Here is an 18,599-nt window from a genome sequence, read left to right as displayed (position 1 = left end):
GGGGGAAGAAGTGGCGAAAGAGGTATGGAAGGGGGAAGCGAATGAGCATCCAAATTGCAATGGCAATGAAGTCTCAGCAACACACACACAGCTTGTATGGAAGGACCATGCGGATATTAGCAGCATTAATGGCTCACAGCTGGGACTAGACAGTCTGAGCATGTAACTCTATGTAAAACCATCATGGAGGGCAGCAGTGAGGAAGATTAATGTCATCAAGCAATGGCAAACAATGAACAATGCAATGAAGAGCTGACAAGCAAATGCACTTTGTGACCATAGCAGACAAAGAAAATAATCCATAGTAGTCCTTTTCAACCATACACAGAACTAAAAGAATAGGGCTCAAAATTTAAAGTGTCTTTTTGCACATCCCTGTTTGCACTCCCATCACATTTGAAGAACCATGAAGATTAGGCTAATTAGTCCAAAAGGGATTAGTCTGAGGCACATTTGTCATAAACAAGGACTCAACGCAGTCATTGTACTTTAAACAACTGTACTTGTACATGACTGATGTTCAAGTGGATTTATTAAACAGATGCAAAAAAAACAAGCAGAGTTGAAAAAGAGCAGAGTTAAAATTAAACTACAACCAGGAGACGCTAGATTTATAGCTTAGTTTATTTTGCTCTTTTACGACGAGTCTACCAGCTAGCAATGCAACTTTACTTTACTAAGCTCACAGTGGGGACATTTTTGTAACCAGGAACTAACCAGGACATCTTCTGAAGAACCCATTCAGTATACCATCATCTTCATCAGCAGCAGCAGCATTGTCATTAAAATCAACACTGCAACAGTATTCTTACTTTTGTTTTTACATTTTCATCATAATATTCAACATCGTAACACACTCGCATCACTTTCTCATCATAAAACTCTTTTTCAAGATGTTTTCCACTGCTAACATCCTCTTAACATTCACACTTGCATCATTACCATCACTCTCTGCCCTCCTCCTCCCGCAGCTACTCAGTCTCATCCACCACCATACAATTCAGAGCGTTTACAACAGAACCCTCCCAAGGGTGATTTAGTATTATTGCTGCTTGCCATGTAATAAAATATGACCCAAAAAATATTTTGCCTTTTTCTAACAGATATTTTAGGGCCCGGTTGGTTGACAATTGATACGAAAAAGTATAAAATGAAGAGGAAGAAGCAGAAAAATAAGAAGCAAGAGAAGGAGAAGAAAATAATGCAAAGTGCCAAATTGATGGGAATATGTGTGTGTTTCCTTGAGCATGTGTGTACGAGTACGAGTGTGTGTGTGTGTGTGTGTGTGTGTGTGTGTGTGTGTGTGTGTGTGTGTGTGTGTGTGTGTGAGCCTTCATCTGTTCTAAGTTTGGAAAGCAGGAAATCTAGCAGGTTGGATCAGGCAGTCTGGTTCCTCATCAAGCCTGCTGGCCAAGTAAATTTGTTTAATTAGTAAACCTGGCAAATTGCACCAGCTCCTAGAGTGCTGTGTGTGTGTGTGTGTGTGTGTTTGTGTTCATGTGGTTTTGTGTGAGTCCAAACCATCAGCAGACTCCAAGACTATTTTGTAGCACTGCTCCAAAAAATAGTTAACGGCCAGCAATTCAAGGAGTAAAAATCTCCTCAGCAATGATGAAACCATGCCTTTGCTTCCCAGATGATTTTCGAATCACTGTCATTCTGCCCAAACAATGCTGCAGCTGGAATGGAGTCAAGCCACAATGAAGTTTCATAGTGATGAAATCACGAGCAATCTGAAGAGAACTAAACACAGTCCAGCTAGATTTCGTTTGACCTAATTTCTGTCTGGGTGAGAAGTAAGAATCCTGCTGTTGTTTCAGTGCTCCAATTATCTGTTATTGCTATCATCTGGTAGAAACAAGGGAAGCCCAACATGCACTTTTTCTTCTAAGGTTGTGTCAATCATATCACTAAAAAAGAAAATAATAACTTGCGCCAAAAGTATAATTAGCTCGTTGTTACTATTGTAGGTAATGCATTGAGACAATAAATATTCAAGAAGAGGTTTAAAAATAGAGAATTTTCTCAATCATGAAAACCGTTTTTAAAATTCAACAAGAACAAAGCTGCAAGATATTTTGTTTTACCCTCTTAGAGTCAAAAGAAACCAGCTGACAACACCAACAACACCTTCTAAGTCATTATGATGAATCTGTCAATAAACAAGTCCCTGTTTACACATCCAGCAGGTACAGAGCCACATTGGCATTCATTTGGATTCATGGGCCATGAAACCAAAACCATGTGCTGAAAGATGCTAAAATGCTCCAAGAAGCTGGGGGAATGACAGAGAAGGGTGATAATTCTAAGTCATTTGTCGTCAGCGTTCAGTACTACAGTATGTGAACAACACTGTTTTGATCAACATTAGCACTGTAACAACAGCTGGAAAAAGTAATGCATAAAAATATTGGTGTCATTGGCATGGAATAATGAAGACTGGTCGCTCACAAATAAGGACTGTCACTGCTGTTTGGCACCAAAAGAAGCACTATATTATTTCCTCAGCAACAATGACAGCAGACACTCATTTCATTCTCACACGTTTGCTGATTTATATTCACACAATGTCTCGGTTGAAGCAGCCAGGTGTCAAGTGCTGACACATTTCTTTCTGCTGCATATTTCCTCCACTTTCCTGAGCATTTCTTTGGGTCCAAACAGTGAAGTGGTGAACTGACAACGACAGGACAGGAGGGGAGCAGCGAGGTTCCATTAGCGCGTGGTGGAGAGGTGCATTTGCAGAGCTGCCATCATTACACCTGGCCTCTCCACTGCCCAGATTAGGCAGGCAATTACAGTTGTCTGCTTATTGGGTTTGGCAGCACAAGTACTGGCTATCAGCTGCCATTGTCTCTCTCCGCACCATCATGGAAAAGCAAACATGCACACAGACACACGTGCTTGTTTACTCCGTATTTTATTCTCTGTCTTGCTCTCCCTTTCCGAGTGAACACCCTGCCTTTGTGTGTGAGACTGACCACTGAGATGGTCAGCGTGGCAGAGAGCCTGCTACTGGTCTTCACTGTGCTCTCATTGTGCCAAAGCCATCCAAATGCCAGTGATGCCTGCAGGGCATGCCCGCTGCGTGCGTATGCTTGTGCAGTGTGCATCTATGTGGTTTTATGTCTGTGCGTGTGTGTGTATAGCTGAGTGTTTCTTCTCTCGCCCACGGGTGACACCAAGCTGTGATCCTGCCTCAGTTCCTCAATGGGATGCTTCTAGTTGTTGTTGAACGAAAACACTGCGTTTGCGTGCGAGTGTGTGTTTGTGTACTTTGTGGGTTTAAATCGGGGCTGGACCTCCTGGTTTGGCCTAAGTACTGCCACACATCTCTAGGGCCTCAGCTGGAATGATCCTCCATGTGTGCAGGCTGATAGCTGGAGCCTTTCAGCGGGATCCATCAGTGCTGCAGCAGACACAGCACAGTGAGAGCTAACTGCAAAACGTGGAAATTTCTGTCACTTTGCATTTTCTTACAGCGATGGGATCCAGAGTGGTGTGCAAAAATGTCTTTGAGAATAAACATTCCCACTGCCCCCTTTTCTGGTAAAGTGCTATGACATCACTCCCCATCACCATGGCAACATAGCACCCTCTACTACTGCAAGTCCTGCAGAGTGTGTGCCAGTGTGTGTTCAGACAGCTTGAGGCCAATGAGTTGGTCACAATATGACAGGACTCTCTGTTCCTCTGAGTCCCAGACCTCTGAGGACAGGGTGAGAAGTCCCATAGGTCCACTGTGGACATGTTTGTGAAACTGTGTGCGTTTGTGATTGTGTGTGTGTGTGTGTGGCCAGGTTGCATTTCCATCATGAATTGCTGAAGTGTAATAAATATCCACAGATGTGTTAAAATTGGCTTAGTGCACTGCAGCGACTCACTACTTACCACACTGACATACTACAACGTGTGTGTTTTGGAGCTCTGTGCCAATCCCCAGTGCTTTTGTAACTTATCTCACAAGCAATCTCACAAACCCCTCCTGAATTCTCATGTCTTGTGATTGTAAAAAAGCAGGCTTTCAATACTGATGCTCTCATGGGTTGCACTTTGATTTGTAGCTGCGATGCTCTCTGTATTGTTGCCCCCTTTTTTTTTTTAACAATTACCTAGCAGAGTAAAACAAAATGCCTGGTTTAAAAACGCATAAATACACACCTCCGGTACCACCTGCTGTCAAGCAGTGAGCAACTCCCAGGGAAGGACCAGAGTTTATGTACATCGCTCAAGGGGCTCTGACAGTGGTTAATGAGGGAGGGAGAGTGTTTCTTACTCAAGTTTCCCTCCCAGATTCTCCCAGCTGGACAGGGAGGTGATTTCCCAGATGGCCACCTCCATAAAGTATGACTGCAGGTGGTGCAGTTGAGGCTATGGGCAGGTAAAGCCAGCATAATGTGCTGAGTTACACTCGTCTTATTAACATATTTTATGGACTTATATTTATGGCACAGATATACTTACAGTCTCAGCTTGGAGTAGACTTCTGCCTGCTACCCACTGATTTCCCCGAACTGCCACAAATGTACATGTCAGTGTTTACAGACTACAGTTGTTCTTTTCACTGACAGTTTCTGCATCTACCGTCTACCTCAGAAACATCACAGGTGTTGTGCTGACGCCCAGGCAGTTGTATACATCCTGATCTTAGCACCACAGTGGCATCCATTGTTGTCATATGGCATATTTCTGAGGACAGCATCACAGCTGTGGGACAGCTGTTAAACCCCTTCATCTAAATTCACAGCTCACTGGACTTGATTCTGCACCTCTACTGGCATGTTAATCCAACGCTGGAATCTGCTCTGTGTGTGCAGTTCAGTACTTCATTTTTAAAATTTAGAAGTGGTTACATATACAATATGTGCTCAAATCATTTTTTTCCCAATTCTTTTCAGTAAATTTAAGACACAGACTGCCCAACAGTGCACATGGGGCTCTGCATTTAAAGAGTGGCCTCTTTTTTTCAGTCTCTCTAACACAAGAACAAAAGTGTACGGCACATCTTAAACAGTGTGTTTGTCTTCTCAGTGCACACTGGAAACGTTAGCTTGTATGGCTAACTAGATTACATATAGTAGTAACCAAGTATTACTTGCAAGAGTGTGGTACTTCCTACATTAGTTTGTGGAGTTATAGATTCCATTAAAATAACCCAGTTCACAACAAGCACACCTACTGTGTAGTATCTCCCCTCTGTCTATAAACTGATCCACAATAATATGAGAGGTTAATAGTAGCTCTTTATTATAATCTGGGAATTTTACACTCCAACACTGTGCACAAGAACAATGCATTTCCCCGCTTCCTACAGGTATCATCTCTGCTGGTGAGGATGCTGAGTTCGGCCTGGGGTACGCAGCTTGAGCCTCAATCTTTCAGCATCATATTATGTATGGTATGACATTAAAGACTGAGCATTTATTTTAAAACTAGTCAGCTTGAAAAGCTCAACAAGGGAGTAAGGTTTAACCAAAACATGGAGTTTATGTTATCTTATGCTATTAGTGTTTTTTTTTTTTTCCAGTGGTGAGTCTGCCACCATTAGTACAACCTAGACATGTGAAGCGTGAGAATGGGAAGCTTCAGGAGTACCAACAGTAACCAAGGAGTTGGGGTTTAAACAACAGTCAACTTAAAATCCCATTCACTCTTTTCACTCATTCAGCTAAATTGAAATTAAATCACCTTTTTGACAAAGCAAAATCCAGACACATTGCACAACAGCAGTCGAACCTTTGCACTGTGTAGTTGAGTCAGGATACACAACCTGGTCTTTTTCAGGGTCTATGAATTTCTTGCTTAAACAAGCCCATCGGAGCAGTCAACAGCCAGCGGTCATGCTGGCCCTATTAGAGTCTCATGTGGCACGGTCACTCAAATGACAGCAGCTCATGACGAATCAGTCAGGGTGGTTGAAAGGAGGACAGACAGAGACGAGCAGGCCTGCCATGAGCCTCTGATGACTAAAATTAATTTCAGACAAAAAGAAAAAATGTGGCATATTGTGTTTATTAAACCAGCTCATTTTTTAATCAACCAAGCACTCAATTGATTTGCTTCATTCATTAACCACAGCGATTCTTGAGATTGACAGAAACACTGGGTGGTGCCAGGATTTCAGGTGTGAGCGGGGTGCTAACTGAGGGACTCATCAAGGAAGGATTTATCCCCCAAGCAAGAGAGGTGACTTTCAATCTTAATACTTACTTTGGTCATCAATCTGACTGAGGATGAGCCACCATCATTTGCTGAATCCAAAATGTATCAACAGAGCCTACTCTCACTACAACTGTTTAAAGGACGGTAATGTAGTTTAGACTCAAGTGTTTTAGCAATTATGATACAGCGAGTGCAATAAGCGGGTATCAGTTCATCAGGTTTCAGCAGAGTGGGTATCTGTTTAAAACTGGCTTTAAATGTCAAGAATCCATCCGTAATAACTCTATATGCCATTAAAATGGTATCTCCAAAAATGTCCCAGTGGTAGTTTCAATCTGAATCCAAATAACTTTTTCAGACTCACAGCCATTGAATGAATGACAATAATCACATCCTCTACCAATAATCCAGCAAAACGCAGCAACCAAACACCATTGAACACATGGGCTAATGAAAGGATTAATGTGCTACTTCCTGTTAGAAGGTTATGGGATGTTTTACGCTAATGCTCGTAACTCTTTTCAGCTGTCCCTTGTGTCTTGTGGTTCTTAATCTTGGCAGTATCCAAAGGGGAGGTCTGTGTCCTCGTTTCCAGACCACGCTCATAAATAAGCATTAGTCTCGCAATCTCTGGGTGCCCCGAAAAATAAAAAGTAGCAGCTTATCTAATAAGTGTGTCACAACAGTAAATATTAGTGCTGTTTTGCAAAAAGGGAGAAATCATAAAATCTGTGTTCATCAAAAGTTGAAAGAACGGAGGATAATTAATACTCTCTTTTACAAAGATGGGCTGTGGGCTGGGCTCGGGCTAAGCCCTGGAATCTGAAACCGGAGCCAATGCTGGAACAGCCCTGCGAGCTCCGCAGTGTTCAGACTCGAGACACTTCAGGCTCAAACGCTTTCCAACCACTTCCCCAGCATGAAACCCTGGCAGACCTGCAGCGTAATCTGCTCTAAACACTTTTATTAAGACTTCTAATTGCAGCTCGGGCTTTCTCCCTTTAGGACAACAGGCAGAGGAACAAAAACGGGGCTTATTCACCCCATAACAGGCTGCAGGCGGAGGCACAAAGCGCTTTAGTACACAGCAACTGTACGGTGCCGCTCAGCAAAGGCACTTCTCTGATTCGTGGCATCAGCGTGGCTGAAAGAAACGCAGCACATAACAGGCATTCTCCAGGAAACAACCCAGTCACATCCAGATACGGCTGCAGGAATTGCAACCGGCAGAAACAAAATTCAGTATCTTATTTCCTGTGACAGAAACAGCTCGATGGCAACCCAACTCTTTCATACTGTTTCATACCCACACATCTGACTGGAACAATGAAAGCTTAAGAAGCAATCAAATCTAAGCCTTAAGAAAACATTTCATTTCATATGATCACAATAGAGTCAGTCATTTCCTCGGTTATTTCCTCAGCTAGACAGCAGTAGTTTTTCTTTTGCACATTAAAGGATCTGTGTTAATGCATTGGCATCGCCCAGGCACTCTAAAAGAAGAGACTGCACTATTTAAAAGATAATGAGGAAACAATCTTGGCAGATGCGATTGATCCCACTGTTTTATAGCGCAGGGATTATCAAAGGATTATCTAACAATAATTATGCAGCCAAGGTCGACACACTGCTTTCATGTTCACGCTGTGAGTGGCAGCAAGGTGTGAGTGTGATAGGAAAACAAGACGGTGAAAATAGGTAAGGGTGCGTGAATCGTGTCTGTGGATGTGTGTGCCTCCGTGTGTGTGTGTGTGTGTGTGTGTGTGTGTGTGTGTGTGTGTGTGTGTGTAAAAAAGAGAGTAAAGCTTACTATGAACCCAAATCACCACCAAGCTGCAAAACATCACACAACCCCAGAAGTCACTTATCAGTAAGAAACACATGCTGGTAAATTGAAAGGAGGAACAGATATCTACTGCGGCGGCAGCAACACCGACCCACGGGAATCCCCCACACGGAATATCTGGAAATCTGGGATGAGTGCGGTGCAAGCAGGACCCTCCCAGCCTCGGTGTCTTCTGGGGGCCGTGGATTTGCTCGGGTCACATCCCTCAGTGGAGTCGATGGACGATGAAGTAATGTGCGGTGACAATGGAGCATTACCACACATTTGCTGCTCATTGATTGACCTCACACTGGAGATTACAGATAAAGACCACCACTCCCGTCTCATTACATGTGTTATTGCTTTGTCTCCCTCTAAACACTGTATTTCACCATGACTGTAGAGCCTGCAGGAAATGAGTGAGCACAAAACGTAACTTTACTAAATGTGCTACGTAGTAATCTTAAAAGAAAGAAAAAAAAAAGTTAGGCTCTCTTTTGTTGCCTGTGAACGCAGCTGCTTTCTTATAAAACCTGACATGGAGGCTGTTGGTTGATGTTAAAATCTTAAAAAAAGGACAGAAAAATAGATGTTTCACAGTAGATTTTCTCTTTTGATTATTTAAGACTGAACATTGGTCCTGTTATCTAAGTACCTGCATCTTTGCCTTCTTTTAAAACAGCTGATATAAAATAGAGCAGCAGAGAATCTAAAAGACGCAGCGAACGGTTGCTGTAACACTTTTCGGTCTCTTTGAGATTAGCTACAGCTCGACATGCCAATGATTCAAACTACGATGATGCAGCTCGGTAGACAAGGTGGACTGGTATGTTGTGTTATTAACATGCTGTATACATGTATGCAAACGTTAGTCGGAACAGAGGTGGAAGCAGCCAATTAGATGGAAGGACGATGGATGTTTGGTGTCTGTTTTGGTTCACAGGAGTCCAATTGAAAAGTCTCAGCAATGTAGTGTGCAGTAGTTAGTGTTGTAATATAATAGTGTGAAGAAGTCAGTGGTTTAAGACTTTTTTTTACAGTTTGGGAGAGACTACTGGAACTTAGTCAGGCAGTGAACAAAAGCCTGTATGTATGAAAACATATAACCTTTCTTATCCTGTGGAAATGACCCAAAAGGCTTAAAGGTTCAGTTCACCCAAATCACACAGACAAAAAAATTCTGCTTCTGCTTTTGGTTTCATCTCCTGCGGTTTTGAGATATCATTATAGACTCCTGCCACGACCCAAATACAATGTGGATGAATGGATGTTTGTTTGCACAACTCAAAACTATATATTTTTTTAAAACATTACTTCCTTCTAAATAAACTGTAAAAGTCTGGATAATCCACAGACCTCACAGTAAATTGGCTTTTTATTGTCAACTTTTAAAGAGCATACAGCAAGAATATTAAATTAAAAAAAAACATATTAAAGACATAAATGTTAAAGAAATGAAGCAATCTTGGCCTATGGCAGCACAACTCAGGGACATAAGAAATGCATCAACAGAAAACAATAATGATGTTGAGCGACAGAACTCCATTCACCTTCATTGTGTCAGGGCACAGCAGATACTGAATGCTTATAACCTCAGCTACTATCTGTATTGCTAGAAACCTCTTAAGGTGAATCGGAAAATATATCTTTTACAATTTGGGTGAATGAACACTTTGAAGGAAAATTCCCTTTCGCTACACCCTGGTCATATTTATTAGATTTGCTACCAGTCCTGTCTATTACATATCAGGTTGGCTGCTTAAATCTGGGAAAATTGCAACTCAACTTGAAATGGCTTTAAGAGCGACAGCGCTTCAATTATACTATAACATCTTAATGGAGATGAAAACCAACATGGGCATTAAAGTTATTTTTACACCTGTGAATTAGAAATGAGACGGTGGATAGTAATAGATAATACCAGATAAGTAGATACTCTACTTAACATGCTTGTAAGCACTTAGGGGTTTAACAATGTAATGGGTGATTATATTACACTTTACATTTACAGTGCATTATCCTTGGTTTTTACATCCAAAATAATGGTTCTGATAATCACACTGGACACAGTTTTAGTCAAATGATATGAAAACTGATAGGACTGGTAGAAAAATCTACAAAAATAAAAGCCCTTTAAAGAGTGGAAGAAGCATGTGTGCATGACTAAAGTAGCTGTGAGGTGTCTGTGTGTGTCGAATGTGTTGGGGGAGGTGTTTAGATGCATCATTGACACAAAGGGGTGTGAGGCTCACCAGTTGTGGAAGAGATGTTGACGTCAATGCTGATCTCCGGGATGCCTCCCCCCTTCAGCGCCGCCACGCAGGTGTACGTGCCAAAGTCGGTGAACTTGAGGTCGATGATATCCAGGTTGGTGGTCCCGGGTGAGATGTCGGGGTCCGTCTGGGTGATGACCATCCGCTCTGAGCTCCGCAGGGCGCGGCCGTTCTTCAGCCAGCTGAACGTCAGCTCCTCTGGAGGAGTCGCCTCCACCTAGGATGTAACACTTTGTTATTTTATATTTTACTTTTGACACGCATACTCATGTGTTTATGCTGCTTTTTTGTGACTGTACCTGACAAGATATCTTGACCTCACGCCCGATCTGGATGTTGTCATCATTGTGGTAGGGGTCAGGAGTGATCCAGAATCGTCCCTTTTTCAAAGCTGTGAAGTAAAAATTAGTTTGATCAGAACAGGATTGGCATTTATCCACTACACGTGTTGTTTCTGCAACGCTGTGCCACCCCGCTGGAACAAATCCAGAGACATTTACTGTGGGTTATGGCTTTGCTTGTCATATTGATGCGGTTTTTGAGATGTAATCGCAAGACAGGATTTTATAGATTTTTTTGAATAGACTTTTTCCAGCATTTTTAGTTTGCTTGGTGTCTATACTCGAGCTGTAAATCACTGTTATGTATCTCCAGTGAGTGTAATGTAGATGTGAGTGTGTTACTTGTACCTGCTCAGCTTTTGCACACCTCAAACATTGTTCAAATGCATCGACAGGCTGCATCGTGTCACAGTTAATCTCATCTAAAAAAATATGATTTTTGCTCATCTGAATGTGTCACTTCAGTCGGGAAATGTCCATGGCCGTGAAATTTCCACCAGCAGACAATAAAGGGATGAATTCAACTGTTCTGTTAAAACAGCAATTGAAACTTAACCTTTCGATGCACCAGTAGCGTCAAACAGAGAACTCAATAGATGTGAAAAAAATTGTAAATCTGTTTTAAAGACTAAAGCTTTGAAGCAGCATCATTATTGATAGCTGCAGACTGAAAAATCCAGCTTTAGTGAAGCAGGTTCACATACAGTCCCACACACAAACACACACACTGTGAAATTGGAGAGATACCTAACAAAATATCCACCATTTCTAATCCAATTTGGTTTGCAAACTCCATTTTCAAAGCATAGCTCCTCTGAACGGAAAAAAAGAAGATGATTTCATTATAATGCATGCTGTATTGGTTCCAAACCCAGCGCCGACTGTTCAATTCATCTCCTCAGCAAAAAAAAGCTGACGGCACCATGGAAATCTTTTCATCTCGCAATTCCCAAGTGACATTATCATATTCAGTTTGGTAAAGGGAAAACGAAAACAAAACCTGTGCGTCAGATTTAAACACAGGAAATTGAATGTGCAAAACATTGTGACGCCTGCCAGGCTGCACAGTGAAGGAGAGACGAGCGACACTCGCCTTCTTGACATGATTTTCCTCCTCACCTTTGAAATCAGTGTCGGCAGGCAGAGAATCCTATTTCTGATACAAATATCACAGTTATGTCAACACCCTCCGAACACCACTGTGCATTTGCATTCTCGTGTACCATATGTTCTTATTCTCAGAGGCAGTGCCTATCAGTCGTCTCGTATATAATTCAATAGTACTGCCATGGACACTGTGAAAATTGGTAGAATATGATGTGCAGCATCTGTGACCATCATGGATACAAAATACAAAGCTTTACCAGAAGCCCATGCTCATTTCAGGTTTAGGCTCAGCTCCACATCACAATGTAAATCTACCACATATATGCACAGATTTGATTTCCTCCAAGTCAACATATGGAAAAAGGTTAATAAGACAATACAAAGTCCCTTGTGGAGGCCATTAAGTGAGCACATCCGTAAGGAAACACAGATTTTGTGCCATCATACATTTGAGACGGTGAAATCCTGAGACTGAGTTGTAGTTCTATCTTGACAGTTTGGAAAAGCTTTTATGTCTCAGTGACATTCTAAGCAGCAGAGTTGGTAGCCGCCTCTTAAGAAAGTATTATCTTATCCACACATAAACGTACACATATATTTCCACACATCTGCGTGAGTCACTGTGCTGTCACAGGTGACAGCGGATAAACATTTGGATTAACTTGTAACTTATTTTAACATCCCTCCAGCTCAAGTAGATTCTTCTCAGCTTTAGAAACTCCAACACAACTCAACATTTAACAATCACAGATCTGGTTCTGATTTAGTGTAAGGCCAGATGTAATCTCGTTTACGAAGATGTCTGTCAGACGAACAAGTACAGTTCATTCTCTTCAATTGCTCATGCTATCTCTTTCCATGCTGTGTGTTGTAAATGGCCACACGGCCAAACAAATAATTTTCTGGAACTTATGCTCCTTTCGTGACAAACAGATCCTATATATGTCTGTTAATGGTGTGTGTCATAGCCTCTTTACAGAATCCTCTTCTATACAGGGGCTTGTTTACACTGGTCCAGTGTATACTGCTACATAAATTGATGACTGAACAACGAGTCAACAGCTTCCAATATCCATTTTTAAATTAGTCTAGTACATGACGTAAGATGAACTTTAACTCGAGGGAGGTGGTGGTTGAGTCATTCGGTTTTAACGACAGTAAATTATATCTGCAGTCTAAGCAAACATTTGTTCTGTTTATTTAAGATACATTTATTTGCCTAAATTCAATCAAAAAGCTTTTATAGGGAATGACATTGTTTTCACTTTCATTTTTTTGTTTCCTGTCATTACAAGTTATCTGCAGAAAACACAAGGTTGGGCAGCAATGTCTCATTTTCATTAACTGATCACTGGATGTCATAATGAGTTTGGACCTTATTATGATTCTTGATATATGTGCGTATTATCTGAGGCAATGTGAAGGTGCACACAATCAATGTTTACCTTTTTTTTTTTTTTTTTAATCTCTGCGTTACTCTACGGCATAGTGAAGTCACTATCCTATATTTGCCTGATGGCTGATCGGCCATGTTGATACCACAGTAAAAAGTCTGAAAATATTCTCAGTCATTCCGGTTTATTACACGCTTTGCTGTGATACCGGGTTGCATGCAACAAGCATCCAGCTGGCTGGGACCTGAGCCGTGGACTTACTCCTCGGGGAATATGTGCCCATGTGACGTGTGCTAACTACTCAACTATCTGGACAATGCAGAAATTTGCTGTGATTTAAAAAAAAAAAAAAAAAAGTGCCAACAACGCTTTGACACACAAAGAAACAACTAGTAAGATCAGAAGGGTACGTTCTGCTGTTTATTTTGATATGTGGTATGTTGTGAAGCGATTGGGTCTTTGTGACTTATTCAACCTGGGAGCAATAAATTGGTAAAGAAATTAGTTAAGATATTACTGAGCAGACATTTGATCTGCCCTCATAGCAAAATTACTTTGACATACAAATACGTGACGATCTTCATTACAAAGCTCTGGTTCTGCTGCAGCATTTATAGAACTCGTAATGGCGAATTCATGAGTAATTCAAACAAGAGTGAAGAGGGACGTACGCATTTTACGCAGATTCTAACTAAGATTCAATTTGATGCAACTTCAAATATATTTTTCTCGTCAACATTTTGTCAAATGGAAAAGCAACTAGCGTCGTTGGAAAGGTCAAGTTGTGCCGTTTCATTTGATATATACTGCACCTGTCTGTGATGAATACTTATTCAACAATTCAGCTGAGAAGAAGGGATGTGAATTTGGACGCACTCTACGTCTGTCAGACTGGAAGGGTCAAACCTACATGGTCATTTTTTTGTTTCCCCAGAATGGGACTCAGCCTTCCCTGGTTTCTGCATAGAGCTGCAGTGCACATCAGAATAGCTAGTGCTGCATATGTGCACTCATGCATATTTCACAATGGGTCCCCTCCATGTCTCCTCCATATTCAAAAACCCTTTCCTGCCATTTTATCTGACCATAAATATTGAATAGGCATTGCTGTAAATCGACTACATTTGTGTACAAGATAGATAAGTGGGCATTACTTCCCCAGGTTGTAGTACATTTTGCTGGACAGCGGCGGTGACTAAAATGGTGCCTGTTCCCTTATGCATGGCAGAGAATCCAAAACTAGAGGTATTTTAAAAAGCACTGAGACGAGTGTGCTAGGTGAGAAGTGCAGAGTTGGGAGACTTTATCGTGTGACGCTGCATTGTCACTCTTCCCTCTGCGTTCCTGATAACCAATTCATGGCAAAAGTCAAATGAATCTTTAATGAGGGCTCCACTTGGAAACAGAACTTTCCCATTTGCTGTGGAGGTAAACTGTGTCTCCGGCTGCTGTTACACAATTTTCACAACATCATCAATATCTAACTAGAGCACTACTGTGGGAGTATACAATGTGAGTTTCTGAGTTTATACAGGCACTGGCTGCATGTACATGCGTGAATGTAAGCTTTGTATGTTTAGTTAGAAATGAATCATGAACACAAGAGCAATCCCATACTATAACCCTTTAATAAACAGTAATGTACCTTTGTAAGGTTTGAGAACAAATATTTAAACTCAATGTCCACAAGCTTTATCCAGAGCTGCATTGCAGAAGTGTCACATGGTCTTTACTGTCAAAACCTTTTCCATGTGTAGTGAGGATTGTGGTACCACTGCTAGATTTTATGATACAACTGCGTGTTTTGAAGCCAGCAGTTGCTGTGTTCAGACAGCAGTGTACTTGGCAATCTGACCATCCTTCCACAGTAAAAATGTTGTGGATAAGGTATTTTATTTCGAAAAGTAGTGAGCTAGCAGGAGAAGTGTGGATTGCACAGACCAACATACGAAAAGCACAGAAGTGTGCAGGACAAATTTCCAAATTTCATGTCGAATTTTACTCTGAATCTGTATCAGTGTAACTATACGCTACCTCTAATATTTGTTTTCTGATACTTTTAATTCCTAAATCCCAATGATTTAGCAAACCTTATCTGCTGATGTAAACCATGTGATATGGTTGAAAACTTTGAAAAAAGCTTGTGAGTGACACTTAAACTGGGCTGTTTTTGTCTCAGGAGTGTTTCCAGCTGAAGAAAGAGCTTTCATAGCAACCTTTGTGAGGCTTATAAAGTTAGATTTTTCTTACGATCATGCTATAGAAGTGTTCATTTATCACTCAATGGACTTTTAGCCACTCACATGGGCAAAAGTTGTTAATAGCACCTGGTACTATTTTTGGTATCAACACCATTGAGGTTCCAAGCCAATACCAAAAGTTAGTAGAGTAGAGCAGGTACCGGCAGTGAAATAAGGGCTTTCATAGCAACAATACCAAAAACTAGCATCAGGAAAATTAAAGCATGAAGTTAAATTAAGGCATCACCATCAGCAAAAATGTAACAATATTAGTTTTATAAGGATTATGTTTACTGTTTGTACTGCATGTTAAATACTAAGAGCTCCTGGGAAGATTCATTTACGACATACCACAGCTTGGTCTTGGTGGTTATGAGGTGCAAAGTAAAGCAATGTATGATAAGCAGAATGTAAGCACAAAATATCAAGTAGCAGTGTAGGAAAGCCTGTGTTATTTTTAAAAGCAATGGCAGTGCCACAGATTCTAGGGCACAAAACACAAGTCAACATGTGCGCAAACAAATTCTGCATGCATTATTGATGCATTTTGGAAGCTGGTTCCCTTTTATCATCATCAGAGCTTCCTGTCATCGAACCTTGAATGTGTCAATGTGCCAAAGAGTAAAACATCCACTACAGGAGCTACTTTCTACAGGGTAATATCAAGAGACAAAATGGGGGGGTTCTTACATTTGCATTACATGTCTCCTGTATCCCATTTTGCTTAAAGGGGTTGCATGCAGTTCAGTGGTGATATGGTGGATATTCAAAGTATTGTTTTGGATCATTACTGTACATAATACAGTGTTCCCTATTTTTTTTTTTGCAAACTGAAGGGCTTTTGCCTGTAGCGAGCCTTTTTGATTCCCCATAGCTTTAATAGCCCATGGGAATAATGGGTGGTCTGTACATGAAAGGCACAGATAATCACACAAAGGGAAAAGCTCTGGTTGAGGTCTTCTTCTTCTACAGAGGGCTTGTGTCACACAGCAGGATTACAATACCACCTCAGGGGAGCTTCTTAGCAGAGCATGCACACAGCCCTGACATACCGCGTATGGATGCACGTAATGAAAAACACGTAATGAAAAAGACACAATGGCATCACTTTTGCAAACACATACATGCAGCAACACTGCGAGAAGAAAAAAGATTGTGTTTTCCCCTTCTCTATCTCTCGTGCATTTGCTCTACCTTTGTCTGGTAGAGAAGAAAGACGTGTCTCACTCCACTCTCAGCCTGAATCATTATCCTCACTTCTGCCCGTCAGTCCATCTCATTTTTCATTCAGTCCTGTCTGTCCATCTCTCAGCAGGCGTCCTACTGTGCTCTCATTCATTCTTGTGGCGAATACCAGCATGCGAAGCCGAACTCATTTCTCAGAGCCAGATGGATGTCTCTAGAAACTACTACTCTCCTCATCCGCTAGGCTCAAGGTTAATCACAAAAAAAGGACAACAGGCAGGAGAATGGGTACAAACACAAGCCATTCATGTACACATATTATCGTGCCACCATTCAAACACCTCTCATTTTCCTCTTATCACTCCATGTGTCTTCACATTGGCACCAACACATTTCCCATGCATCAGCAGCTTTACAATATCACAACCATTTACACATGTCCGTTGTTTGGCAGGGGAAAAAAAATAAAAAACTGCAACACTCAACCTTCAAGCTGACCTCTGGCTTTAACTCATGTTGAAAAGACTTTACATGGACACGCATGGGCGCCGCATGCGCCGACGAAACAGTGTATTCACATAACAAATACACTGACACAGTCTTTGGGCCGCAGCAGAAGAGACAAGCCTGCCTGGGCGAGTTCTGCCCATCCAGCCATTGAATCTGGCATTCATGCATGGAAATGTATTCAGCTTTCGACCAGAATTTATTCCAAAGCAAATTTGATAGGGGTCATTCACATGTTGATTCACATGCTGACAGAGAGGTTTTTACAAGGCCTGTCATGATTGTTTTCTCCCTGCCAAACAGTCTAAATATAAACAGTGGGCAGCCCACACTGAAAGAGGTTGAATTTTTTTGTTTCACTAAATACCAGCAAGCTTCAAGTCAGAGTTACAAAGTGTGGACGGAAGCTGTTTGACTTTGTATGTGCTAAAATGTATGTACGTGTCTGGGTGTGCACAATTAGTTGTGTCTACGTCGGCATGTCGGGATGATGGATGTTTTGAGTGGAAAAAATGTCATACCTGAATTTGTCAGACACTCCCCGAGGAATATTTGGGGAATTCCAATGACAACTCATCGCCGTTTGATCTTGAATCTTTGATAGTTACAGCAACGCTCATTTCCCTACATCACACAGAGGGAAAACGCATTGCTTTGCTAAAAGATGGAAAAACACATGCACAGAGTCGGCCATGTGTGTGTGTATGTGTATGCAGGGAGACGTGAAAACAAAATGCCAGGCCAGCTGCCCATTTCAACACCATCTACAGACAGTTCGGTCTCAATTCACCAATTCTCCATTTGAGAGCTGCCTACTCATATTTGATACGCAAAACACACCAAAAAAGAAAGCACCAGTGCGGAGTATCTTTGCATTGTCGCAGCAGATATATCACAATCTGGTGTCTGTGCCGGGGACGGGATGGACTGAAGTGGCAGGGGAAAGCAGGATATTGACCTGCATTTGAAGACGTGTTGCAGACCCTTAATCCATAAAAAGGATCTTGTCAGCAGGGTGATGTGATGCCAGTAGCCTGCCGGGCTGGCTGTGGAGATGGCCAAGCCCTGGAAGGCAGTCTGGCTTGTGGGAGAGTATGGCCAGAGAAACTACCATCTGCTGGGGAGAGATGTGTGTTTTCACACACACAGGCCCCCTTTGGCAGCAGCAGTTTGTTAGGGCTTCTCAAGGACTAGAGAGGAGGGTGAACATGCTGAGATAGTCAACGATGAGGCCACAGGGTGACCCTGCGAAACATGCAGAGTAAACTCAGTGGAGCGGATCCAAATGATTTGGTATATCGTGTACACAAGCGGTGTGTGCACATGAACATCAACGCGAACACACGAGTACGGACAATTGACCTACACTGATTCCTGTGTTTACAATTCCACACATTTAAGTCTTCAAGGCAGCACACCTACACACAACACACATATTAACAGCTGGCAGAGCGTTCCAGCATTCTTGAGAGTGCAAATGCACACACATAAAGACATTCTCTTTTCTGTGCCTCTCTTTTTCAAACAGACATACACACATCAAACAAAGAGCAACTAAAGGTCTG

General features: G+C 41.7%; 1 protein-coding gene across 2 annotated transcripts in view; it reads right to left on the bottom strand.

Moving 5' to 3' along the window:
* Window positions 1-18,599, bottom strand: part of LOC138203554 (MAM domain-containing glycosylphosphatidylinositol anchor protein 2-like) — a 182,956-nt gene that overhangs the window by 60,789 nt on the left and 103,568 nt on the right. For both annotated transcript variants that reach the window (XM_069158514.1, XM_069158515.1), the window contains exons 7-8: window positions 10,560-10,651; window positions 10,240-10,477 (exon numbers count right to left, since the gene is read on the bottom strand). In XM_069158514.1, the coding sequence (XP_069014615.1) occupies window positions 10,240-10,477; window positions 10,560-10,651 (330 nt within the window). The remainder of the gene's footprint in view (window positions 1-10,239; window positions 10,478-10,559; window positions 10,652-18,599) is intronic.

The sequence above is a fragment of the Embiotoca jacksoni genome, unplaced genomic scaffold (genome assembly GCF_022577435.1).
Source record: "Embiotoca jacksoni isolate LCO1_2020_lvr unplaced genomic scaffold, fEmbJac1.0.p SCAF_23, whole genome shotgun sequence".
NCBI classification, from domain to species: Eukaryota; Metazoa; Chordata; class Actinopteri; family Embiotocidae; genus Embiotoca; species Embiotoca jacksoni.
The sequence above is the reverse complement of the archived record's forward strand: the minus strand, read 5'-3'. Positions and strand labels throughout refer to the sequence as shown.